A 27,831-nucleotide genomic window follows, 5' to 3' on the forward strand; every position below is an offset into this window, starting at 1 on the left:
GTTTTTGAAAAGTCCAGGACTGTTGTCTAGTTGATCTTACCAGCTTTCCAAGTGTCTACCGCCAAGATCTTAGACTTTTAAAAACAACCACTTCTTCCTTCCATGATCTGTCATCATGATACGGGTTTTGCTTCCAGCAAGATACCTGAACCTGATGAAGCAATGCTTATGTTAGCTCTCGTAACATAACAACACAAGGTGGCTAAATGGTACTAAAACATTCAACAGACCCCTAGTACTGTTCCTGATATACCTGTGTTACAATCAGTTACAAAGCAGTAGAACATGCTTCAGGAGGCCCTAGTTAAGATAGAATATGGGACCTTTATAGCTTCAGGTCACATGCTATGATACAGCACTGATATCATGAGAATATACCTTAATGATATACTGCATATTAATTATGACACATAACAAAATATCATTAGGCATGCCTACAGTGGATACTCCTGGTGTTTTAGCAGCCAATCTGATGCATTGTTGTGGCTAAACAGTAAGACCATTTGTGGCTTTGTGGATAACTTCACGTCATGGTACAAGACCAAGTCATACACACCGGAAGTCCCAGGTTTCACCTTTTGTACTGAGTGAGCTGATCTCAATCATGTCAACTGTGAAGAGTTTTAATTTTCCTCAGTACTCCTGGATCAGGAAATGGCTTGGTTTTGATTTCAATCACATAACTTGCTGTCTAGACTCACCATATGAAAAATAGCAGTGTGGCCAATATACCGGAAAATTGTAACAACTTGTGGAACTGTACCTCAGCAAAAATCAGACCCTTCAGAAGAAATGTGATACCCTGTATTTTGTAAGAGGATTATTCGGCAGAAGGGAAGCTGTTAGGAGGGGATAAATGAGAATGTTTGTGTTCTGGACATTACTTGCATATTCATAAATTATTTTGGTTTTCATTTTAAAATAGAGATACTTAAAGGTGTCTCAAATCAGGTACAGTTTTACACACCTTTCCCAACTAAAAGATAGCAGCTGTGGGTTAAAGTACAAGTTTGAAAATTGAAATGTTTTATTAGTTTAACACTGGAAATTATTGTTGATATGTTTGGCAAATAAATGCTTAACATATTGATGCATATTAATGATGTGGACCTGGGTATGGAGCACTGTGGCAAAGTTTGCAAGTGCCACAGAACTTGGAAACAATTGAAAGAATAGTAACAGACTTCAGGAAGATGCAGACAGACTGATGGAATGTACAGACGCATACAAGATATGGTTTATAGCAGAGAAGTGTGAAGTGATCCATTATAATGGAATGAACAAGGACAAGCAATATAAGTTAAACAGTACAATTTTTAAATGTATTCTAGGGAAAAAAGAGAAACCTAGAATTATATGCGCACAGTTTTTTGAAGGTGGCTGAACAAGTTGAGAACATTATATACAGGATCCTTGGCTCTATTAACAGGCACAGAACACCGAAGATGGAAGCTACACTAAAAATCCTTATAAGTCACTCGCATAGCTGCAGATCATCAGTAAAGTGATGGGAGATGTCATCAACATCGCTATCAAGCAGTTCTGCTCAGCAATTAGCTGTTCTTGATGCCCAGTTTTGGTTCTGCGAGGGCCACTTACCTCCTGACGTCATTACAGCCTCCATTCAAAAATGAATAAAAGAGCTGCATTCTGGAGGTAAGGTGATACAAGACTAAGTATATCTCAAGGAGCCTAGCAAAACTGAAGTTAATGCAAATCAGAATGAAAACTCTGCTGATTGGAGTCATACCTGGCACATTGGAAGATGGTTGTGGTTGTTGAAGGTCAGTCAGCTCAGCTCCGGGACATCTCTGCAGGAATTCCTCAGGGTATTATCCGAATTCAACCAGCTTCAGCTACTTCATCAATGACCTTCCCTCCACCCTTAGGTCAGAATGGGGACATTCATTGATTTTGCACAATTTTCAGCACCGTTCGTAACTCCTCAGATACTGAAGCAGTCCATGTCCAAATGCAGCAAGACCTGGACATTATCCAGGCTCAGGCTGACAAGTAACATTTGAATCACACAAATGCCAGGAATTGACCATTTCCAACAAGAGGCAATTTAACAACCACCCCTTGACATTCAATGGCATTACCATCACTGAATCCCCTGCAATTAACATTCTTGGGGTTATCATTAAGGAGAAACTAACCTGGACTAGCCATATAAATACACTGGCTACAAGAACAGGTCAGAGGTTTGGAATACTGTAGCATGTACCTCAGCTCCTGACTCCCCAAATCATGTATCCCATCTGCAAGGCACAGGTCAGGAGTGTCATGGAATACTTCCACTTGTCTGGAGAAGTGTTTCATCATCATCCAGGACAAAGCAGCACACTAGTTTAGCACCACATCCACAAGCATCCATTTCTTCCAGCACCTACACTCAGTAGCAGCTGTGTATACCATGTAGAAGATACACTGCAGAAATTCACCTAAGATCCTTAGACAGTACCTTCAAAACCCAAGACCTGTACCATCTAGAAGGACGAGGGCAGCAGATACATGGGAGCACCACCATCTGCACGTTCTCCTTTAAGACAGTCATTATCCTGACTTGGAAATATATCACTGCTCCTTCAATGTTATTGAGACATAATCTTGGAATTTTCTCCCAACAGCACTGTGGATCTACCTACAGCACAGGCACTGCAGCAGTTTCAGATGGTAGCCCACCAGCACCTTCTCAGGGCAACTAGGGATGGACAATAAATATTGGACCAGCCAGCAATGCCACATTCCATGAGTTAATTAAAAAAGAAAAAAGATTTAATGTTGTTGTGCCTACTTCTGGGCATCATATTTTCAAGAGACTGTCAAGTCCTTAGAAAACATGCAGAGGATTACAATATTTCAGGTACATGAAGAGACTAAAGGCATTTTGGTTGTTCTCCTTCAAATTGGAAGTAACAATCATGAAGGATCTTGGTGGAGTAAAGAGAGAGAAACATTTTAGTAGTATACGAGTCAATCACCAGAGAAATGGATTTAAAGTAATTGCCAAGGAATTAGAGATGAGATGTGGCAAAAGTTGTTAGGATCTGCAGTGTACTATCTGAAAGAGTGGTGCTAGCAGATTCACAAATAACTTCCAAAAGGAACTTATGGAAATACTTTAAGGGAAGAAAAATGTAGGATTGTGGAGAAAGTGAACGGCAATCAGACTAACTGGGTTTCTCTTTCAAAGAAGCGGCACAGGCACAATGGAGTAAATGCCCCTTTCTCAGCTCTATCCATGATCTGAGTCAATTTTGGCACAGCTCATTATCTTGTTCTTGATTAGTTAAGTTATCTCTGCAGATGTGGGGTTTAATCATACATTAAGAGCTAAAATGTTAATCATTTATTAACATGTTCAGTTGTTGAAAAGATATTGGAATAATTTTATCTTGTGATGATTGTGTAAAAAAAGATATCAGATCAGCCACCTGTCATACACCTCTCCAAGTTTTCATTTCCATTGACAAAAATAGAAACAAAAGCAAATAGAGATGTATAACAGACGTACAATTTATCTCACACCTTTATATGTTGGAAAAAATCTAAATTATCTTCAATTAGTCAAGCAACAATAATCTTCATTTAAATACTTGACTTTGGAAAATCTTACTCTATCAAAACAATTTAATTAAGTAAGCAATTTGATTTCTCTCTGATCTCATTTGTGTTATCAAGCCTTTTATCAACCGTTCTTATTGAAGTCAGGAATGATGCTTTCTGTGACTGTAACAAAGGCAAGCTATCCATCTTTGGCTATTTCAATCTGCCTGTTGCTTTTGGCACAGTTGACCAAATTATCCTCCTCTCACAATTTTCTATTTTTGTCAAGTTAGGTAGGATCACACTAACATAGTTTCACTCGTATCCAACTAATCATAGGTAGGGTACCACCTGTAATGGTTTATTTCCTCACCCATTAACTAGTCCTTCTGGTATCCCCCAGGGGTCTAAATCCCTGGTCTCTTCTGTTTTTCATCTGCACGCTACCCCTTGATATGACCTGAAAACAAGGTGTCAGTTTTCACAGGTACCCTGAGAAGCACCGTTTTGCTTGACTTATCACCATCTCTCTGGACTCCTTTACCTCCACTAAATTACCAGAATGCTTGTCCAACATCCAGAACTGAATGTTTGGAAGTCTTCTCCAATTTAATTTTGAGAAGACCAATGCTGAAGTCTTTGGTCTCCACTACAAACTATTTTCTAGGGACCAACTCCATTCCTCTTACTCGTAGCTGTCTGAGGCTGAACCAGACTGTTCACAACTATGGAGTCATATTTGTTCTCACAGTCGCTCTGGCCTCACAGCAGTACCCTCACTAAGATCACAACATTATCCAATTCTACCCCTGTTTCAGTTCATCTGAATGCCTTTGTTGTCTATAACTTGACTAGCATGTTGAATCCTGGTTGGTCTGCTACATTTTGCTCTTCTTGGTGGCATTTCAAACTCTGTTGCTTGTAACAATCTGCACCAATTCCTTTTACCTAGCCTCTTAGGTTCATTACCCTACATTGGCTTCTGATCATGATTTTAAAATTCTCTTTCTTGTTTTCAAGTTTCTGAAATAGCTTCTTAATATCCTATCTCAACGACCTTCTGAGAAACTTTTCAGTCATCTAAATCTGGCCTTCTGAGCAACATTCATTTTAAATACTCCACTATTAATGGTTAAGTCTTCAGCTGGCTAGGCCTCAAGCTTTGAAATTCCTTATTTAAACTACCCAAATCTCTACCACTCTTTCCTCTTTGAGATCTTCCTTAGAACCTTTGACCATTTGCCTAGTAATTGCTTTCCGGTGTTCAACGTCGAATTATGCTTTATAATGTTTCTGTGAAGCACTGCAGAGTATTTTATTATGTTAGAAGTTGTATATAATGATAAACTGTTGTTGTTAGTCTGGTATTCATAGATAGAATGCGAAAGAAAATATTGTCCTCCCCATTCAGGTAGATATGAAAGATCAGAAGACATTATGCAAGTAAGAGCATAGAATATGTATATCCTAATCAACAATTGTCCTAAATATATACATTCAACACAAAATTATCCAGATTAATTCAAAGAACTTGCTTGGCACATATTAGCTGCCTTATTTCCTATATTACAATTGATTACACCTCAAAAGTGTTTAATTGGCTACAAAATGCTTTATAACATTCACTTTCACATTAGAAATAGGTTATGTCCCCAAAGGCAAATTTAAATGCAAATCCATCTTTCTATAGGTAATAGTGAGGATTTTCCTAACATGACTAAATTGTCAGAAACGTTGCTCACAATCAGTTGATAAATACAACTTGTTTTTATATACAAAGTGTACATGCAATTGGGAAAGATAATTCATGAATTTGCTCCACAGCACTGCCTACAGAGCTGTGGTCGCTGGAAATCTGAACTAAAAACAGAAAATGCTAAAAATATTCAGCAGCATCGGAGAGAAAGAAACGGAGTTACAGGTCTATGATATTTCTTCAGAACTGTAAATTCAGTTCTGAAGAAAAGTCCTTGACCAGAAACCTGCATTTGTTCCCCTCTCCACAGATGATGCATTTTCTATTTTTATAGCAAATCTAACACATCATACTCAACATACATGATGCATTACATTGCAGAGCCAAAACATGATTCCTAGTTGCAGACTCATCACCATGGGAGTTCACTAACTAAAAGTCAGGTGCTTCCACACAAGAAAGAAAACTTAAAAGGGAGAGTTATCATGAAACTGCTGTCATAGATTTCTCAGGGATCACAATGTATTGATAGAATTCGTCAGTAGTATTAAGGGCAAAAAAAAGTTTTCAATCACTCACCTTTTGCCTGGGGTCCAGCTGCGATCCCAGACTTATGGTGGTGCTTTGCTGACAGCTACCCATTCTTGGAATGACAACAATGTGGAATTGCTGGTCTTTGACTGGCCAGCAGCTTTCAGTAGACATGAATTCAGTAACCAAGGTCCTGAATCCCAGAGGAAGTCCAACAGTGGTCATGGACCCTTAATACCTTTGGGGTTTCTCCACCGGTTCTAAAACTAGAGGATGGGACGTCCCTCAGGCTGACTAAATCAGCTGTTGACTTGAGTCAATAGACACACTTTGCACAAGTTTGCCAGTGATATCAAGTAACTGATATCAAGTAACAACCCAGAGACATAAATTTCTGTTTTAATAATCCCAACATTTTATTGCATGAGAAGCAACTTACAGATTAGGTGGGTTACGGGGGATGGGTCTGGGTGGGATGCTTCGAGGGTCAGTGTGGACTTGTTGGGCCGAAAGGCCGGTTTCCATACTGTAGGGATTCTATGAGTTGATGTGAGTTGGGCCAATGAGATGTAATACATGGACATAAGGTAGTCGCTTTTCATCAAACCTTCAGGGGTGCTCCTCATGAAGTCTCAACTTTGGGCTGTCTTCTGGAGAGTTGGTCCTGGTCTCTCTCTCTGTGAGTTCTCCTGCCTTGAACAGTCATAAGTCTTCTTTCTTACGCATTTCTTCCTGGCCATTGAAATTTGACTTATTAGTCATTTTGTATTGTTAAGTGGTTTATTTCCTAGGCCCATCCCACAGAATGGCCTTTAGTTACTGCTTTTTATTTCTTGTCCTATTTTACACAACAGGTCCTGATGGGTCCACTTCCTGCTGGTTCCAAATCCAATAAGTTCAATTGTGGTGTTGTTACAGTGCAATACTGCAGGAAATACCACATTTTACAGTTTGTTTCGAGGGAACTCATTCTTCTTCAGGAATGTGAACAGCAGTCTCTGGCAATGAAATTAATTCCTTACTGGGTATTACATAGCCATATGTTTCAGTTCAATGAATTTTCATCAGAATTGGAACAATATAACAATTGTCAAGCAAATGACCAAGGAGAAGAAAGAATTAGTTGGGGAGGGGAAGAAGTGACAAAGGGGAATGTCTATGACCAGGGTAGTGGGAGGCAGGAATGATTATTATTTTTAAAGCTCAATTTGCTTAAGTTCTAAGTTACCACACATACACCGAATGGCCTTCTCCTGCTCCAATTGTCTATGTTTTTCTCTAATGTGAAACCTGTAAATGCAGTTTCATTTGATTTTTGTCCTATATGCCTGGCATTTCTGCTAGGTTCTAAAACTAGAACAGCGGTTATAGCACATCTGCAACAATCTGGAATCCTTGATATGTGATATTAATTCCACATCAAATACCAACTGCACATCATGAGCATCACCATATAGCAAAAGAGTAACAGATACATTTCCTGGTGATCCTGACTGCCCACTTACTCTAAGTGCCCAAGGGTTTAGTGGGTTATGGGAACATTTGAACATCACCAGAAATACTTGCAAGGCTTATTCAATGAATATATTTCTACCAGATCAGAATTATATAAGACAGAAGTGTTTGTCATCATTTTGTTGAAGAGCAGTACAACTGTAACTGCACTTCCTTGATTTTTAAGTTAGGCCTTCAACAGTTAATCTTGCCTGAACGTATCAAATCTTACACCAATCAGACATTATTTCTTCGTTGTGGAGCAAAATTTTCAAAAAATCCCAGAATTCAGTGAGCCAAGTTCACTAATATTTCATTTTATGGCACTAAGTTAGTGAAAAGATGAGATTAAAATGTGATGATTATAAATTAAATGATGACTTCTGACAGCAGGCAGAGGAACTAGATAGAGAAAATTTTATGATTTTCTGCCATCATTAGCACAATTTAGAATATTGGGGGAATTTTCCACTCCATTGAGTGGTGTGAGCAAGGGCAAGAAAATTGGGAATGTATGCCAAAAATGAAAAAACTCACGATCATAATGTCAAGAAAAAAATATCTGATTTTCTCCAGAAGGCTTGAGGAGCAGCAAGTACCTCATTTTCAATAATTGCACCTTATTGGCCTAACTCACATCACCTCTATGCAACTTCCAATTCTTCTCTCCTCACCCAAGAAGCTAGATGAAAGTCAGAGTAGCTGTTTGGCAGCAGCAGCTGCCACCTGCCTCTCCAGGTCTTCATCCAACTCTGTCTTCTTCACAACAGCCCTGGATACTCCAAATGCAAATTGACACCAGCAAGTCCCCAGCCTCCTCACATCGTCATGGCTGCTTTTAAATCAACTCAGATCACTTCAGCCTTTTAAGACTTGACTTAAGATGCTGAGGGTCACTGATGACTTTATTTTTGTTATGGGTCACTTCATATATGGGGACACACATGCATCTTATGAAAGGATGTTTCCAATGGCTCCTTGGGTATGACTTGCAGCCTCTGTAGCTTACATTGTTTTTAAAAATAGAGAGAGAGACACACACACAAGACACGAGAGAGGCAGTTCACATGATTCAGATAACTGAATGACCAAGGAGGGTGCGCATGCCATTGTGTGGGAATGTGCAACAGCAATGTCACACCTTCAGCATATGACAGCAGCTTACATAGTAGACACAGTGTGTATGCTTCAAACAAATAGCCATTTCTAAAAGTAAATGGGGATCAGTCATTTGAGGCTTCAAAGGGGAATATAGTCAGTCAAGGGGCTCGTCTGATTGCAGCCAACTCCTTGGATTGCAATCAGTTCTGCAGGTCAGGTGCATTTATTAAGAACATAAGAAATAGAAGCAGGAGTGGGCCATTCAGCTTCTTATTGCTGCCTGTGTCATTCAACAAGATTATGGTTTATTTCTCACAGGCTTCAACTCTATTTTTGTGCTAGCTCAGCTTAGATATACACTCCCTTATATTTCAAAAGTCCTCCTTAAATACTTTCAGTGATCCAGCCTCCATAACTGTCTGGCATTGAGAACTCTAGAAAATAACGAACCTCTGAAGAAGAAATTTCTTCGTATCTCAGTTACAAATGAGAGTCCCATTATTATGTAACAATGTCCCCTCATGTGCAATTTCCTTACTTGTGGAAACATTGCTTCAACAGCTACCCTGTCAAGCCCCCTCAGAATTGTGAATGTTTCAACCTCTCACTCTATTAAATTCTCATGAATAAAGGCCAAACTTACTCTGCCATTCTTGGTAAATCAACTCCTTAATCCCAGGAATCAGCCTAGTGAATTTCTGCCTCTAATCCCAGTGTGTCCTTTATTACATATGGAACCAAAACTGTACGCAGTACTCCAGGTGTGGCCTCACCAACAGCCTGGACAGTTGCAACAAGACTTCTCTGTTTCTAAATTCCAAACTCCTAGCCAGTAAGGGGCAAATGTTACTACTTGCTGGACCTAACTGCTAACTGTTGTGTTTCATGCTCAAGAGCATCCAGATCTCTCACCGCTACAGTTTTTTGGGAGTCTCTCTCCATTTAATTTTTTTTTATTCTGCCTCTTGATTCTTCCTACCAAAGTGACCTTAAACTTTACTACAGTAAACTCCATTTGCTAAGATTTTGCTCACTCACTCAACCTATCTATTTCCTCTCGCAGATTTCTTATGTCCTCATCACAACCTGTCCTCCAACCTATTTTTGCCTTTGTAGTCCAGGGATTACAGGTATGTCAGTCAGAATGGTGTAGACACATTAGTTTGGGCAAAGAGAAATCTTTCCTGCAGTCAGACAAAAGAAGGAACTGAGTGCGGTGACAGTGGACAGAAGAGCAGTAATTGTGGTAGAAGACCAGGAAAATTTATAAGGTACGGTCAGCACTGAGCAAAAAATGCAGAGGGAAGGCAGAGTTAGTAGCTTGGGTGGATGAGATGAGTGAGACACGATACATGCCAATAATAAGCCTTGGTGAAATGAATATACAATTGCAGAGTTAGAGTGAGTGGTGGCCCTGTGTGTAGCAGGTAGCAGACAGAAGACAGTGGAACTTACCACTGCAGAGGTCAGAAAACCATTAATCTTCTGTCTGCATTGTTATGTGTTGTACTTCACCAAGTATACCTGGGCCCCTATATCAGTTCAGGCTGGCTCAGTCTGGTGTCATGATCTCTTTTGCAAGTCAGCAGGAAGAAGCACAACCCCCCTTTCCACCACCCCATCCACAAATGTTTCCAGGTTCCTGATGGCAAATTAAGCAGTTAACTTGCCCTTCTGGACTTTTTCATTCAGGATAACAGTGCAAGACCATAGTGTAGTTCCCTGTTTGTGGCATCTGAAGGGGTATGCAGCTGGGATTTAAACATGGTTGCAGCAGCATGAACATTACAAATTTCCAGCAGCATGACCAGTTCCATCTTGCCTACTGCACGATTCCATGAGATGGGTGAAGGGGCTGTTTGCATAGCTAATAAGATGAAGAGCAAAAGATAGGATGAGAAAAGTAGCCATGGGTGATGCTGCAGTCGGCGTCATGAATCTCAAGTGAAAAATTACTTGCCCAAAAAAATGGCAAAATTCAGCCCTCTGTTTTTATTCCACTGACAGAGGAAACCTCTGATACCAGTCTATATCTCCAGAGACTTTTTGGTCTTCATTGTGAGTTTACTTCTTATCTGATGGGATTGAGCTGGAACATGATTTTTGTTGATTTTAATAATATGACTGCAGAGTAATAAGAGTACGTTTTGTGTTTTCCTTAGTATGTAAGTGGTTCCCAAAATGGTTTAGAAACTAGTTTTAATTTTCTTCTTGTGATTAGTGATTTAGTTTTCTAACTCTTTGCTGTAATATGACTTGTTCTCTTTCTGTAATTTGCAAATGCTACACTTTTAGTCTGTTTTCAAATCTTTTATTTGTTCTTTCGTAAAAGTAATTCAAACCATCAGTATTAATATATGGCAACTATTTTTTGATGTATGTACATAATCAGAGGAAAAACCTTCAGATTCACAATTTTCCATGAAAGCTCTAGAAATGATTGAGCACATTTTTGGATCAAGTAAAATCTGGACTTAGTAACACCATTCAAAGGGAATTCAATCAATTTTTAATTTTAGCAGGAGTGGAGGAGTTAAAAAATTCAGATTTTGAAACAAGAATTCAGAACACTGATCCATCCAGATAAAAACAAACAGTGAGCTCCTTTAGATCACAGGAAATTGTAAAGTTCCCAGGAATATTATAAACACCTTAGCTTATTATAATCATAGTGATTGATAAAATTATGGGGGTTCACAATTGTGAAATGTTCTCTTTGGACCAATGAAGATAAATGGTCCAACACAGGACAGCCTGAAGATGCTAAGGATACTCATATGTAACCAGAGGAACCGCCAATTTTCATTACCCTCCTAATTGCTTGGTCAAGGGCAGATTTTCAACTCTAATCCTTCCATGTTAATTTAGTGATCCAGATTGAGATAAATTACCAGCCACAAATTATGCAGAATGTTTGAATGTTTTGCCTAAAATGGCAAAGAATTCTGATTAAATAACAGCAGTTCCTATGAAGAGAAATGAATAGGTTGAAGAAACACTGCAGGTCAAACAGGATATGGGTTTCTGGAGACAACAGCCTGGTTTTTGTGGTAGTAATTACATCTGAGTGGTCAACATTCACCACTATTACTACTTGGAAACTGACAGCACATTCAAAATTAACGACAGAAATCCGAAAGTTTCTCTGAGTGATGTCTTGCTCCAGATGGTAATCAAGCAGAAATCTCTGCACTTACAAACCATACACTGATGGTCTTGCTATAACAACTCTTGAAAAAGTTATAAGTCATTGACAAAAGTATAAGTGAGTTTTTATGTCATGTTGTGCTCAAACTTGCTGTTGAAAAGCATCGTTAACCCTGAAAACCTAATTTTATATGGGTGGAATATGGCAGAACAGTCGCAGCAGAGAAGATGGCATAGTGGTATCCGGGCAAGAAGTTGCTGCTCTGGAAGTCCTCAACATTGACTCCGGACACCACAAAGTCTCAGGGCAATAGGAAACCTCTTGCTGTTTAAGACATACTGTCCTCCCTCAGCTGCTGAATCAGTGCTCCTCCATGTTGAACAACATTTAAAGGCAACACTGAGGGTGGAAAGGTCACAGAATGTACTCTGGCTGGGGATTTCAATGTCCATTACCAAGAATAGTTCGGCAGGAGCATGACTTATCGAGCTGGACAAGTCCTAAAGGACATAGCTGTTAGACTGGGTCTGCAGCAGGTGGTGAGGGAAACCAACAAAAGGGAAAAATATACCTGAATTCATCCTCACCAATCTGCCTGCCAAAGATGCATCTGTCTGTGATGGTATTGGTAAGAGTGACCATCACACAGTCCTTGTGGAGACCAAGTCCCGCCTTCACATTAATAATAGTCTATAGCATGGTGGTGACGCATTATCACTGTGCTAAATGGGACACGCTTCAAACAGATCTAGCAACTCAGGTCTGGTCATCGATGAGGCACTGTGGGCCATCAAAGGCAACAGAACTGTACTCCAACACAATCTGCAACCTCATAGCCTGGCATATTCCCCACTGTACCATTACCATCAAGTCAGGAGATCAACCTCGGTTCAACGAAGAGCACATGCCAGGAGCAGCACCAGGCATACCTAAAAATATGGTCTCAATCTGGTGATGCTACAAAACAGGACGACTTCCATGCCAAACAGCATAACTACAGAGCTAAGTGATCTCACAATCTATGGATCACACCTAAGCTCTGCAGTCGTGCCATGTGCAGTCATAATTGGTGGCGAACAATTAAACAACTTGCTGGAGAAGGAGGCTCCACAAATATCTCCATCCATATTGATGTACAAGTCCAAAGATAAGAATGATGGATTTGCAACAATCTTCAATGGGGTTTGCTGATTGGATGATATGTCTTGGCCTCCTCCAGAGGTTTGCAGCATCACAAATGCCAGTCTTCAGCCAATTTGACACACTCCACAAGTTATCATAAAACAAGAGAGACACTCAATATTGCAAAGGCTGTCAGACCTGACAACATTCTGGCACTAGTGGTAAAGAATTGTGCTCCAGAACTTGTCACAACACTACCTGAGCTGTTGCAATCAAGCCAATACACTGTTACAACAATGTAGAAATTTACCCAGATATACCCCTGCACACAAAAAACAGGACAAATCCAACCTGGGCACTTTTCATCCCATCAGTCTACTCTTGATCATCAGTAAAGTGATGAAAGATGTCATTAACAGTGCTATCAAGCAGATCTGCTCAGCAATTAGCTGTTCACTAATGCCCAGTTTGGGGTCTGCCAGGGCAACTCAACTCCTGACCACATTACAGACTTGATTCAAACATGGACAGAGAACTGAATTCCAGAAGTGAAGTGAGAGTGGCTGTCCTTGACATCAAGGCTTTATTTGACCAAGTCTGGCATCAAGGAGCCCTAGCAAAACTGCAGTCAATGGGAATCGGAGGAAAACTTTTCACTGATTGGAGTCATATCTGGAACAGAGGAATGTGGCTGTGGTTATTGGAGGTTAGTCATCCCAGCTGCAGAACATCTCTGCAGGTATTCCTCGAGTTAGTTTCCTAGCCCTAACTATTTTCAGCTGACTTCAATGACTTTCCCTGACCATTAATGATCAGAAGTAGGGATGCTTGCAGATGACTGCACCATTTGTGACTCCTCTGATACTGAAGCTGTCCATGCCCAAATGCAGCAAGATGTGGACAATATCCAGGCTTGGGCTGAAAGTGGCAAGTGATAGTCATGCCACAGAAATACCAGGCAACGTCTCTCCAATAAGAGACAATCTAACCATCACCCTTTGACATTCAGTAACATCATCACCACTATCAACATCCTCAGCGTTAGCATTGACTAGAAATTGAGCAGGACTCACCAGATAAATACAGTGGCTATAAGAGCAGGTCACAGGCTACAAATGCTGCAGTGAGTAATTTATCTCCTGACTCCACAAAGCCTATTCCCATCTACAAGTCAGGGGTGTGATGGAATTGTTCCTACTTGCCTGGATAAGTGCAGCCCCAACAACACTCAAAAAGCTTGATATCGTCCAGGAAAAAGTAGCTCATTTGACTGGCACCACATCTATAAACCTTCAGTAAATCCACTATCAATGTTTAGTCGCAGTATTGTATACTATCTACACGATGCACTGCAGAATCTCACTAAAAATCCTTTGACAGCACCTTCTACATCCAAGACCACTCTATATAGAATGATGGACAGCCAGAGACTTTTTCCTAGGGTGGAGGTAGCTATTACGAGGGGTCATAGTTTTAAAGTGAATGGAGGTAGATATAGGGGAGACGTCAGAGGTAGATTCTTTACTCAGAGAGTGGTAGTAGCGTGGAATGCATTGCCAGAGAGGGCACTGGAGTTGGCCTCATTAGGGGCATTTAAGCGGCTATGAGATAGGCATATGGATGATAGGAGAAGGGAGGGGTGGAGGTTAGATAGACCTTAGGTTTAGGGTAAACGTTCAGCACAACATCATGGGCCGAAGGGCCTGTACTGTGCTGTACTGTTCTTTGTTCCATGTAGAACGACAAGGGTAACAAATATATGGGAACAACACTATCTGCAAATAGTGAAAAACACATTGTTATTTACAGCCAGCTTTCTGTCTGTTTGAAAGCTTTCATGTGATTGGCTGCTTATTTTTGATGACACTGTTGTTACTAAGTGCCTGTGGATCCCTTTGATTTGATGCAAATTCAGATGAACATCAAAAGAAAGCAGAAACTATACGATACAGCTTTGGATCTTTGTGAGCAGCTTTTTTCAAGGCTCTTGGCAACAGCCAGGTGTTTTCCACTGATTGGGTCAGTATAATAGATAGCTTTGTAAATTATTAAGTGCTTAGTCATTTTGAGCAGCAAAGTACATGAAATAGTGGTGTGGACCTTTAGATCTAGGAGGCAGAATTTTCCCACACAAATTTATATTTGAAATATTATTGAAATTTGAGGGACCTAATCTCATTCTCATTAAACATGTGAGTGAAGGGAGCCAGGTTTTGATTTAAGGGCAATAGTATGACATCTCTTTGCAACAAATGTGATAGTTTCTGTTTTACTGTCTTAACTCTCCACTGTACAACTGCATCACTTTTAAATTTAGCTGTGACTCACTATGTGACAGTTTCAAAGAACAAAACTTGCTTTGTTTGTTTCACCACACTCAAGTTGAGAAGAAATAGTTTCTTCCTAGTATGTTCCTCTGAGCTTAGTACAAGTGATGGACTGCCCATTCTACTTATGGATTAGATTTGAGGGGGGGAATAAAAAATAAACACCTAATTAAATATGGACCAGGATCAATGAGCATAAACCATATCAAAGATCATGTTCTGGCATCTGATATTATTTCTGCTTCACTAATTTTTAATAGTCTATCCAGGCACAGTGAATAATTTTCCATGGCAGTAGAAAAGGCTTCACTCTATTAATCCTGTCAAATAAATTTCAAACCTTAAAAAAAAATCAATCAATTTACCCTCAATCTTTGAAAATCCAGGAAATGCAAGCCTAGTTTATGTAAATTACCCATATAATCAAACCTTTGGAACTCTGATGACATTCAGGTGAATTTGTTCTGTACTCCTTTGAAAGCCAATATATCCTAAGGGGTAGTGTGATGAACTATATGCTGCGTTCCAAATGTAGTGTAATCAGGACATTATATAGCTGTTGCAACATATCCCGTGCTATTTAATCTAATCTTTTAGTTATAAAGACAAACATTGAATACACCTTTTGTGATTGATGACTTCATTTTAGTGATATGTGTACAGATCCCAAATCTCTTTAATTCTTCATGGTGCTACCATTTCACTATTGAAATAACTTGCAGATCTATCTATTTTTTGTCTCTAAATGGATTACCTTGAACTGAAAACTGATTGCTACAATATCATGCGTTCACTGAATCTATCAATCTGTTATAATTATATGCTGTTCTCAACAGGAGCTGCTGTACTACCAATCTTTGTGTCCTCAGCATTCTTGGACGCACAGTCAACTTCTTGTTTGGGCTCCTGCCAAGGGTTGGATGAAATGGTACAGTAGTCATGTTGACTGTCAGTAACAGCATTTTTGCAATCAGATTTTACTGCTAACTTCAGGATGGCAAATGGTAAAGTCCTGATCTTTTCCAAGGTGACCGACTACATGTCCTCCTCATCTAGACACCGCTCGAGGTGTGACATCTATCTGGCTAAAGATGCTTTCTGAGCTGTTGCCCTCTTTCTCGGATCATCTGCTTCTTCCAGACTTCATGTACATAAAAAGGCGATATCCTTTATCTACAATAAATGGAGCTGATGATACTCTCACTTAGGAGTGCAACAGTGAGTTGATACACCAGGGTCTGTGTGGTGGTATGTTACCAGCTGCTTGGAGACATACATGAGGTCTGAGGATATTGTGAATATCAGTGAACCATACTCTCTTTCAAAGCCAGAGTGTGTGGCTGAAAATTACTTAGCTGTAGTAGTCCTGTCACAGAAGTTGCCAACATAGTTTATGGAATAAGCAGGACAGTAGCAACATGAATGCAAAATTGTTTGAGGGATAGAAAATCAAGATTAAAGGTTAATGGATACTTTTGGGTTGAAGAAAAGTTTATAATGGATTCCCCACAGATTAGGTTTAGAATCCTTGCTTTTCCTGATATATCAACTAAGTAAAGGCACCATAGCTTCAAAGGATCATACGGCTGTTCTCTCATTGGACTGAGTCAACCGAAGGTGAGTTTAACAAAACGATGACCATGCCTCAAGTGGGGTTGAGAAAGCAGAACCTTCATGGTAACCTCAGCTGCTGTAGGAAATGAACCTGAACTGTTGGCATCACTCTGTATTACAAACCAGCCGTTAACCAACTCTTTTCTGACATATTTTGATCATCTATACCTTGGTACGAAGAGGTAAATTTCTGAAATTAACTCACTACGACTATCCTCCAGCTCCACACACAGATTGTTCCCTCGGTCCCTAATTGGCCTTCTCTTTCCCTTGTTATTCTCTTCTCTTTGATATACTTGTAGAATATCTTTAGATCCTCCCTCATCTTAACCATCAGTGTTTTTCATGCCCTCTCTTTGCTTTCATAATTGCTTTCTTAACTTCTCCCTGCATTTTCTATACCCCACATGGATCTCTGTTGATTTGTTCCCTTTGTACTTGTTAGAAGCCTCTCTTTTGCTTCTTATCCAGCCCTGAATATTCCGAGGCATTCAGGGTACTCTGGGCTTGTTGCTCCCACATTTCACCTGAAAGGGAACATGTTAGGCCTGTCCTCTATTTAAATGCCCCATTGTTCTGCTGTAGATTTGCCTGGAAGTAGATGTTCCCAGTTTATTTTGGCTAGATCATCCTAATCCAAAACCTTTTTTTGCAGACCATCCTTTTCCTTTTCTAATACACTCTTAAAATGTCGTGTTGTGGTCACTATCACTTAAGTGCTCTCGCACTGCACTTCAAACACCTGTCCAGATACTAAGTAATTTGCAAAAGAGGCAACTGTGACGTTTAAAAAAAAAAACTTATTCGCATAGTGAATAGTTAGAGCGTGGAAAGCTCTGCCTGGACATATGGTGGGGACAAGTTCGATTGGGGCATTCAAGAGGGAATTAGATGATTAATTAAATAGAAACAATATTCAGGATAATGGAGAAAAAGTAGGAGAATGGCACTAAGTCAACATGCTTGTCCAAACAGCCAGTTCAGACACAATGCGCCCTAACAATTCTGTGATTCTATGATGCAATTTACTTAACTAAGTCATTAATAAATAGAATTAATGGGTCAAGCACCAGCATAGATCCTGTGAAACATCTTTTTCCAATTTGGATACACATTTATTATCACTACTGTCTCCTTCCACCTAACTAAATCAAATTTTTTCCATGAGCATTGGAAAACCATGCTAACAGTCTCTAATGTGGAAACTCATTGAATGCTTCTGTAATCCACATCTATAGACATTCCACTAATACCTTACTTATTTCTTCAAAAATCAATTAGGTTTGTTGACCAAAATTTACCTGCTAAGAAATAATTGTTGGTTTCACTAATCAGCTCAAATTTCTCAAGTGCTCAGTCACTCTACCTTTAATCATAGATTCCACTAACTTGCCCACAACAGATGTTAGACTGACAGGTCTATAATTTTCCTTTTTTTTCTCAACTTTCAGGAGCATATGAGTTGAACTTGGCTGGACACAAATGCTGGAATAATGTATCACTGGCATGGAAGCATCAGAGACTTTAGGAGAATAGATATTCTTTACTGTGGGAAGATTAATATCTTATAATGAGGAAAAAGTTTATAAATAACATTATTATTATGGGGAGAGGATGAGATGAAGAATCCGTGGACTGGAAATAGGTTAAAACAAAAGACGAGAATATCGGTTTCCAGGTTTTCCAACTCACCACATTCTACAACGTAAACACTGCATGCAGTAACAATAGGATACGTTTGAGCAGTGCGTTTTAAGAATGTGTTCATTAGATGTTTAGGCAAAGGCAAACAAGTCCTGTTTTTGGTGTCTAAACTTGAAGTAGATGAAAGCAGTGATCGTTGTTTAGGAATTGAAGAGGACAATATTTTCGGTTCACTCTTACTGACAAGCGTATTCATTATCGCAACTGCTCGACGCTCCCTAATTTTTTTAGTTTGTTCATTGTTTAAAGATTAATTTTACCTACCTACCCTCTTTGTGCATCTGCATGCCATCCACTGTTGTTTTATGTCTTCCAGTTGGCATGCTCATATCATCACTCTATCAAAGCATGTGACCTGAGTATGTCTCCAAGAAATATGCTCACCATATCATCAGTCTATCATAGCATGTGACCTGAGGGCATAAGGGTGTCAAACTGCATTTTGAAAAAAAACACTGTACTGGAAGCATGCTCCTCTGTTGTAATCTCGTAGCTTAATATTAGCTCAGATATTTATGTGCCTGAGAAATGTAATGTTTATATATAATAGTTAGTTGTAATAAATATTTAGAGTTGCAGAATTTTAGAGTTACACAACACAGAAACAGATCCTTTGGTCCAACTCGTCCGTGCCAACCAGATATCCTAAACTGATCTCGTTCCATTTGCCAACATTTAGCCCATATCCTTCTAAACCCTTCCTATTCATGTACCCATCCAGATGCCTTTTAAAATGACGTAATTGTACCTGCCTCCACTACTTCCTCTGGCAGCTTGTTCCATACACAACCCACCCGCCACGTGAAAGTTCCAAAAATTTGTTGAATTCTTCAAAACGACAATATTCATTACCCAGTTTCTTATGGGAGACAACATAAGCATGTCACATTAACTAAAAAACCCTGTTGGAGGTAAATTCACACCATCCACCATTCACGGTCATTAAAGGTGAATGAACAAGCTGTTCACAGCGATGTACTGAGCTCAAATTGCTAATTCATAGTACGTGGTGCGTGACCTCTGTATGACATCTCCCAAGTTTAGTGCCCAGGAGCTGAGCTTCTCATACTCATTAAATCAGAATAAATGTACAAGGTGGCCTTGTGCCACAGCATAACACCATTACTTGATGAATCATTGCTCTGAATTCTGGCAGGATTACAAGAAAAAAATTATGGATGATTGTTTAAATATAATTTTAAAACAATACATGTCTGCAGTGCAAATTGATCAATAATTCTGATTGAAGCACTGAAACACACTAGGGGAAAAACCCTAACAAAGGGGTTACAAATATTAACAAAATGATTATTTCTGCAGATTCGCTTTTATAATGGTGAATGATTAGTTTGTAGACCTTTTAAAAAATTACTGAAAGATGTGACAGTCCTTACACATTATCCTTATGCAGTTTTTATTGGCAGCTTTTTTGAAGTCTAAGCCTATTTGTTTCCAAGACTGCCACTGCACTCCTCTGAAGATGATTCCATGGCTTGCAGCCTCATAATCCCCCAAGCCCAGACAACTTGATCCCTTTACTTCCCAAAATCCACAAGGAGACTTTCGTGGACTCATATTTCAGCCTGTTCCTGTCACACTGAAGTAAATTCTTCCTAATTTAACTCTACTTTTTCTCCCCTTGTCCAGTCTCTTTGCAGAATGTCTTCACTGTCCGCAAACTTAATCCTGACCTTCTGGCTGCTGGCCATTTTGATTCTCGCACTTTCGTTCTTGGCATATTGTAATGTTCTAATGAAGCCCAATGTAACTCTTCTACTTATGCACGTTGCAGCCTTCTGGATTCAACGATGAACTCAACAATTTTAGATCATGAACTCTGTCCTCCACTTTGATTTCTGATTTTTGCCAAGTGCCGGTCTGTATCTCGTTTTCATGCTTTTGCTATCACACAAAACTGTCCCTTATTCTGTTTCTGACACTTGTTCTGGACTAATTGTTTCTTAACTACAAGCATTGTCACTCCCTTTAACATCTTTGCAATTTAATCTCTGCTTTCATTGTCCCCGACCTTCCCTTTTCTACTTGATCCTCCCTACTTTTCCAGAAGCGTTAAACTCATTACATATCTACCTCTCTTCAGTTCCATGGATGAATCATATTGGATTCAAAAAGTTAACTCCATTCTCAGTGGGTAGCCAGATTAATGAAACTGAGCATCATATCTGATCCCAACAATAATCTCCCCAACCAGCTGCTACTCCATCCCCTTGCACCCACAATCTGAGGACCAGCAGAGGGTCAGCATGTCTGCAACCCTTTGGTGCTCGCAAGGAGATGGTACAATTATTGGATTAAATCCCTCAGAACTGGCGATGGTGAATGTATAGAAGCTGAAAATAAGTTGTTGCATCATTACCATCTTCCTCTCAAACCTCATCCTAAAACATGACAAGAAATGAACAATTTATGTAACAGGGAAGGCTTATTTTCCTCCCCACTCTGTTTCCCCTCAACAGTACCCCTCCCGTTCCTTTTCTAAATTCAAATAATGATCTGATGCATGACATGGAAGGATGCCTTCTGATGATTTACTGCAGCAGCAGAAGCTCAGATAGAGTTCATGAGATGATTGCTGCTCTCAAAAAGGCTCAGATTGCTGTCATCATAGGTGTAGATCAATTGCTCCGTGGGTTTTGCAGGCTTTTACACGGTCCAGCAGATTCCTAGGACTGTCGAAACTTTGCCCCACAGACATCGCAGATAGCCTGAGAACTTTCATGTTCCTCTTGAGCAATCAGATCAACAGCCATGACGGTATCAGTCAGAATAACAGCAATTGTGCTCCGACCACTATCAATGTCCTTCTTTTCAATTAACCAGCCCACACTGCTGCCAATCTTGGTGTTGGGAGGCCAAAGAAAGACCCTCAGGCACCAGAGATGCTCAAGGGTATCTGATATGGTCACCAGAAGTCTTTCCAGTGAAAATTAGCAGCCCTGTACCAGCCACACTTTGTGAACCGTCGGACAGCAAAACAAGCACTCGGGAACGGACAAGAATGATCAGTTTTTTGTATTATTTATATATTATTGGATGAAGTTGCCTTGTGAATGATTTTGTTTATGGCCTTTACGATTTGATGTGGTATTGGAGGGGCGGGAGGAAGAGAGAAGTGACGGTCCCTATGCCCGTCAGAGAAAAAAAATTGTGTGTTACTCGGGGGTAGCGTGTTCACCGTCTGTCCTTCCAAACTGTTTTGGGATGGAAAGGACCGCTCGAGTCCTGGAGCTGCTGTGTGGGGGGATGAGACGGCAGTGGTAGGGGCTAAGGGGCAGGGGAGCCCTCACCTCCCGTTGTCCGTCTCCTTTCCTCCTCCACCCTCCACCACTTACTCCCCCGCCGCCGCCGTGACTCACCGTGCACGCGGTGTCCCTGACGTCGCGCAGTTACGCATTGCAACATGGCGGCTCCGTTCAGTAGTCGCTGTTGCGGATCTGAGCGGTTCTCCTTGTGGGTGAGTGAGTGAGGGCGGTTGGAGCTGGGAATGGTTTCGGTCGAGTGACTCTGTCGACACGGCCCGTTTTTGTCGGAGCGGGGAGGGGTATGGATGCGGTTGCACACTCGCCTTCCCTCTTGTCGCGGTGTGAGGCAGGAGGAGGGGAGGTGTTTGGGTGAGTCGCAAGTCCCCCGCCGTTGGACGGTTGATCTCCAACTGCTGCCGCCGCTCGCGCCGGACTGTGGGGAGGAGGGAGAGCGGTGCGCGGCGCAGCTCGAGCCGTCGGGTTCCCGTTCCTCACCCGTTCGGCTGCTTGAGCCCCGTTTGCGCAGGAGAAGCGTGAGCTTCCAGCTCCGGGGGCAACTGCAGCTTGGAATTCTTGGGGCGGGTATAAATGATTTTTCACTCGCTTATTTCCCATGATTTTTCCAGAATAATTAATATTTGTAGCAGTGTAATTGTAATTTTTGATGTGAACCTTTTCACCTGTTGAGACATATTTCAAGGGCATTCTATTGCCCTAACTGTTCTGTTTCTGGGACGATAACGACTGCGTCCGGTAGAATTTGTTATCTCCTCCGCACCCCCCATGGATATGGTCTCCTGCTTAGTATGTTTTGTTTACCTTGTATGTTTTGTGTATTTATTTTAGAGAACTTGATATAGATCATTTGTGTAGGTATTATTTGACCTATATTGCAAAACCACACTCAAATCGCAGATCTTAATCCATCGAAGTTGTGGCTTGAATTTGTTTTGGTTTATATTGTCGGCTTTATTTTGGGCTCCTGTGGAAGTGTCATAAAATCGAACAACGCACAGATAAAATAAATCTTTGCTGATTGTTGTTGTATTTTAGAATAATTTAAGTGACGCTCATAGTAATCAAATAAAGAATTTTCCTTTCAGATTTGTGGTAAAGCCAGTTGAAAAATATTGGAACATGGTAAAATATTTGTGACCTGTTAGCTATTGGCTCTCTTCCTTTAGTGACTCATTTCCTGTCCATCTCTTTTTTTTGTGTTGCATAGGTATTTTATACAAGTTATACTAAATTCAAAATTACCACTGGTGATGCCCTATTTAAGCTGTATTTCTACATCATTCTGTACACCATTCCAGCGACACAAATGACCTACTTTTTGGTATTTTTCTCTCTCGTGATTGTCCAATAGGATCTGAAAACAAAATGCTGAAAATACTTCACAGGTCTGGGATGTCCGCAGAAGGAGAATAATATGCTAACATTTCAATTGAGGGACCTCTCATATAGACGTTTGACTTTACTTTTTATGATATTGATCCATTTTGTTCTTTCAATTAGTGCTGTAATTTTCTTGGAGACTCAAAATTTGGAATATATACTACACTGTAGCGAGTACTGTACAGAACTTTGGAATGGTGGGTCGCACACTGCGCTCCCAGGCACGATCTTTCTTTGATTTAGAGAAGTGAGGGAACATTAAACTTCATATGTTGAAGTAGGACCATTGAGAACAAGTTGGGCTGAAGCGAAGTGTGGGTGAAGTAGCTACATATGCCTATTCATAACATCATTAGAAATAGGAGCCAACACTCAGACATGATCTTACTGTATTGCAGAGCAGGCTTGAGGTGCTAAATTACTTCAGACCTGCTCTGCAATTCAGTAAGATCATGTCTGAGTTCATTTTGACCTTAACTACAGTTTCAAACTTTTTTCTGCCCTTGACACTTGACTCCTTTATAGATTTTAAAAGTTGTAACTCAGTCTTGAATATTTTTAATGGCTCAGCATCCAATGAATTCTGTGGAAGAGAATTCCAAAGACTCTGAGAGAAGAAATTATTCCTCAGCTTCAAACTAACTGGGGCAACCTCCTACTTAAACCATGTCCCCTAGTTCTAGATTCCTTTGCAACACGAAAAATCCACTCAGCATTCACCCGGTCAACTCAAAGTATATCCCTCCTTAGGTAAGAAAACCAAAACTGTACGCAGTACTCTGGGATGGAGTCTCATTAAACCCCTGCACAGATGCAGTAGACTTCCCTTCTTTTACATTGCATTTGCTTTGTGTCAAGACTAAGATTTCATTTCACTTTGGGGTGTCTGTATGTTTACTGTTTACAGTTCATGTACTAAGACATTGAAATTTTGCTATATGTCAGGGTTTTGCACTCTTTCTTAATTTAAGTAGTATTCTGTTTTTCTGTTCTTGATGGCAAAATTACAAACTCACGTTTTCCCACAGACTTCATCCTTTAGATTTCCACTCACTCACATTACCTTGCAGATATCCTCAAAATTTACTTGGTTGCCGATATGCATTTGCTGCCACAGAACTTCAGCATTGCTGAAAAAACTCACATATTGCCGAAGCTTTTCATCTTGTGCCCATCAGGACAGCACATAAAAATACCACACAGCACTGGAAATCTGAAAGAAAAACTGCTGTAGAAACTCGGGTCAAGCAGCAGCTATGGCGAGAAAGCAAAGTCTATGTTTTGTCAAGTGAACAATTCTGAAGAAGGATCGCTGGACCTGAAACGTTGACTCTGCTTTCCCTCCACAGCTCTTGCCAGATCTTCTGAATTATGCAGCAATTTCTGTTTTTTGTTTGATTTTAAAATATGAATTTGGAAAAAAGCAAGATTTATACAACATGAAAGGAGAGTGCTGTTTGTTGGACAAGTGGACTCTGACAGAAGAGTTGCTGTGGAGAATGCACCCATCAATGCTGCTCGACACTTAACTGCTAGTTTTTGTTTAAATTTTATACTCGTGACCAATTTAGGATTGTGAGTTAGGCCTACGTTTATTCGAACCTATGTAGATTAATACATAGGACTTTGTTTTTTGCAGACAGTGAAGAAGATTATCTAAGATTACCAAGAGATTTTGATCAGTTGGGTCAATGGGCTGAAGAGGAGTAGATAGAGTTTAATTTGGATAAATGCACGGCATTGGATTTTGTAAAAACAAACAAAGATAAGACTTGTATAGTTAAAAGTGGAGCCTTGGGCAGTGTTGTAGAACAGAGAGACCTAGGGGTTTAGATACATAAGTCTTTGAAGTTTGCATCTCATATGGATAAGGTGGTTTTAGAAGGCATTTAGCGTGCTTGCCTTCAATGCTCAGAGCTTTGAATATAGGAGTTTAGATGTTATGTTGAGGATGTACAGGAGGTTTATGAGCTCTCTTCTAGAGTACTATGTCCAGTTCTGGTCGCCCTTTATAAGAAGTATATTATTAAGCTGGAGAGGGTTCAGAAGAGGTTTACCAGGGTGTTGTCGGGAATGGAAGGTTTGAGTTATGAAGAGAGGCTGGATAGGCTGGGACTTTTTTCACTGGAACATAGGTTGAGAGGTTACCTTTGTGGAGGTTTATACAATCATGAATGGCAGGTATCTTTTCCCTAGGGGTGGGAGCTTTCGAGACTAGGGGACATATCTTTTTTAAATTTTTTTCTTTCACCTTAAAAATATGTGGCAATTTATTTTGGACACAGTTGTTCATGTGCGGAATGAACTTCGAGAGGAAGTGGTGGATGTGGGTGCAGTTATAACATTTAAAAGACATTTAGACAGGTACATGAATAGGAAATGTTTGGAGGATATTGGCCAAGCACAGGCAGGTGGGACTAGTTTAGTTTGGGATTATGGTTGGCATGGACTGTTTGGACTGAAGGGTCTGTTGCCATGCTGTATGATGCTCTAATGTGTACACACTGCACCTATTTCACCTCCCCAAAATAGGTGATAGCTGTCCATTGGCTGGGGCTTTGCCCTGAAAAATGAACCAGAGTCAACCTGCTTTGTTTAAAACCTAAGCAATGGTTAGCAGTTAACTGTCAATCAGAATTGATTTTTGCAATCAGCATGAGAATATCTCTGCTAGTCCACTTGCCATCCAATCAGCAATCTGCTGTTAGACAATATAAATATTGGCCTACCTATTATAAATCATCCCGATGAGTGGAAGATTTAAAAAAAAGGACATTTTGTCAAAGATTTGTAAAGCAATACTCCAGTTCCTATCTGCACTCCATTAATTCCAGTTTAACCCAGACTTCATGATCAAACCTGCTGATAAGGCAGGTGGTAATGTCTGGCATGTCAAACTGTACCTTACAGAGGCTGAGCGTCCATCACTTCCGGGACCATTGTCCCACCACTTGCAAAAGTTTGTAGCTCTGGCTGTGGGTGATGTTGTTGACTTGCTCGCCAAGCTGGCTGGTTATAGTTCAGATGTTTCGTCACCATGCTAGGTAACATCATCAGTGTGGCCTCCGATGAAGCGATGTTGTTCCACTCCGCTTAGAATTTATATGATCCGGCCTGTTGAGGTGTTTTGTCATTTCCGGTTCTTTTTTGCAAGGGTTTGTACATGGGGTCTAATTCCATATGTTTATTGATTGCATTATGGCCTTTGTTGTCTGAGTGTGCTGAAATGAGGGAAAGTTTGTCGTGTCTTTTTGCTGCTAGCTGGTGGTTGTGTATCCTGATGGCTAGTTTCCTTCCCGTCTGGCCCATGTAATGTTTTTTATCTGTCTTTGCACGGTATTTAGTACACTATGTTGGTCCTGCATGTTGTGAGTATGGGGTCGTTGGTCCTTGTGAAACGACAAACTTTCCCTCATTTCAGTGCACTCGGACAATGAAGGCTATCAATTTAACTGGGATAGTGTGACCACCCTAGCTCAAGCCAACCATAGATAGATAAGGGAATTCCTAGAGGCCTGGTTCTCCACCCATAATGCAATCAATAAACACGTGGAATTAGGCCCCATGTACAAACCCTTGCAAAAATGAACTGGAAAAGACACACAACACTTCAACAGACCAGATCCTAAAAATACTAAGCAGAGTAGAATAACATTGCTTCATTGGAGGCCACATTGATGATGTCACCTGGCATGGTGACGAAACGTCTGACCTATAACCAGCCAGTTTGGCAAGAAAGTGAACAATCTCACCCCACCAATGAATATCGAGCTGTTGTTTCCAGAATTGTCACTAACCTCATCTCCCCTGCACTGCTTCCCATCTCCGAATCCACATCCCTGCACAACTTTTACCTTCTTCCCGAAACCCACAGGCAGTCTTGACAGACTGTCATTTCAGCCTGTGCCAGCTCCACTGAACTTATTTCTTCCTTTATCCTTTTCTCCCCCCTTGCTCACTCACTTCCCATTTGGATTTGAGATTCTTCTAATGGTTTATGTTGATTCCACACTTGTTAATTTCCTGGCCTCAACTGCTGCTGCCTCTTCACCATTCATGTCTAATCCCTTCACATGAAAATGTCCTGATGGGGAATGAACAAGGCTGTCTGCTTCTTCCTTGAAAGGAGTACAAAACAGTCCACGTCCTATGCTGAAATCCATCTGGCTGGCTCATTCTTTCTTTGAACCACTTCTCTGTCAACCTGGCTCACTTTTCCCAAGTCATAAGTGTGGCTTTGAGTTCCTGCATGGGTCCCAGTTATGTCTGTCTCCTTGTGGCATATGTGAAACATTCCTTGTGCCAATCTTACTCTAGCACCCCCACCCACAACCCTCGCTCTGGTAGATTGATGTCATCAATACTACTTCCTGCTCTCATCTGAAATTGGAACAATGAATCAGTTTTGCATCCAATTTCTATCCTACTTGCACCTTCAACGGACTCCAGAGTTTAAAAACCAGGCAGGAAAACACACCGACGCTTCATTGGAGGCTGCACTGATGATGTTACCCAGCATGGTAACGAAACGTCTACGGAATAACAAACCAGCTTGGCGAGCCAACCAACCTCAACACCCACAACCCGAGCTACAAATCTACTCCAAAACCTTTCACTTTCATCTCGGACTCTTCCATTCCCTGCTTTTATAAATGGAGACAGATTGTTCACCAATATCCATTGCAAGCCCACCGATTCCCAGTTACCTTGACTACATTTCCTCAATACTGTCTCCTGCATGGACTCCATTCTGTTCTTCTGGTTTTGGCATCTATGTTGAATCTGTTCTGATGATGCCATTTTCCATGGTGGCGCCTTCAACATGTTCTTATTTTTCCTCAACTGAGGATTCCACCACCACACCATCCCGCACACGCTTGGCAG

General features: G+C 40.6%; 2 protein-coding genes across 3 annotated transcripts in view; one reads left to right on the plus strand and one right to left on the minus strand.

The window, feature by feature from the left end:
- On the minus strand, positions 1 to 27,813 carry LOC125484335. The gene is made up of 3 exons (XM_048602526.1): positions 27,654 to 27,813; positions 21,664 to 22,039; positions 1 to 151 (listed from the first exon to the last, which is right to left on the minus strand). The coding sequence occupies exons 1-3, from the start codon at positions 27,811 to 27,813 to the stop codon at positions 70 to 72; spliced, it is 618 nt and encodes a 205-aa protein (XP_048458483.1). The 3' UTR covers positions 1 to 69.
- Positions 21,325 to 27,831, plus strand: part of LOC109930520 (cyclin-dependent kinase-like 5) — a 104,913-nt gene continuing 98,406 nt past the window's right edge. The window contains exon 1 of one of the 2 annotated variants that reach the window (XM_048602707.1): positions 21,325 to 21,761. The gene's annotated coding sequence lies outside the window, so the exon portion shown is untranslated. The other variant, XM_048602708.1, reaches the window with a different exon arrangement.

This window comes from Rhincodon typus, chromosome 11, assembly GCF_021869965.1.
Source record: "Rhincodon typus isolate 14 chromosome 11, sRhiTyp1.1, whole genome shotgun sequence".
In the NCBI taxonomy this organism is placed as follows: Eukaryota; Metazoa; Chordata; class Chondrichthyes; order Orectolobiformes; family Rhincodontidae; genus Rhincodon; species Rhincodon typus.

Bases quoted from the DNA above. Each gene is read 5' to 3' on its own strand.
- LOC125484335 (XM_048602526.1), bottom strand. From the start codon at position 27,813: ATGGTGTGGTGGTGGAATCCTCAGTTGAGGAAAAATAAGAACATGTTG. The intron at 22,040-27,653 runs GTAACTGGGAAT...CGAACGGGTGAG, and splicing joins ATTGAGGAAATGTAGTCAAG to GAACGGGAACCCGACGGCTC. The intron at 152-21,663 runs GTGAGTCACGGC...TTGCTTCATCAG, and splicing joins TCAGGGACACCGCGTGCACG to GTTCAGGTATCTTGCTGGAA.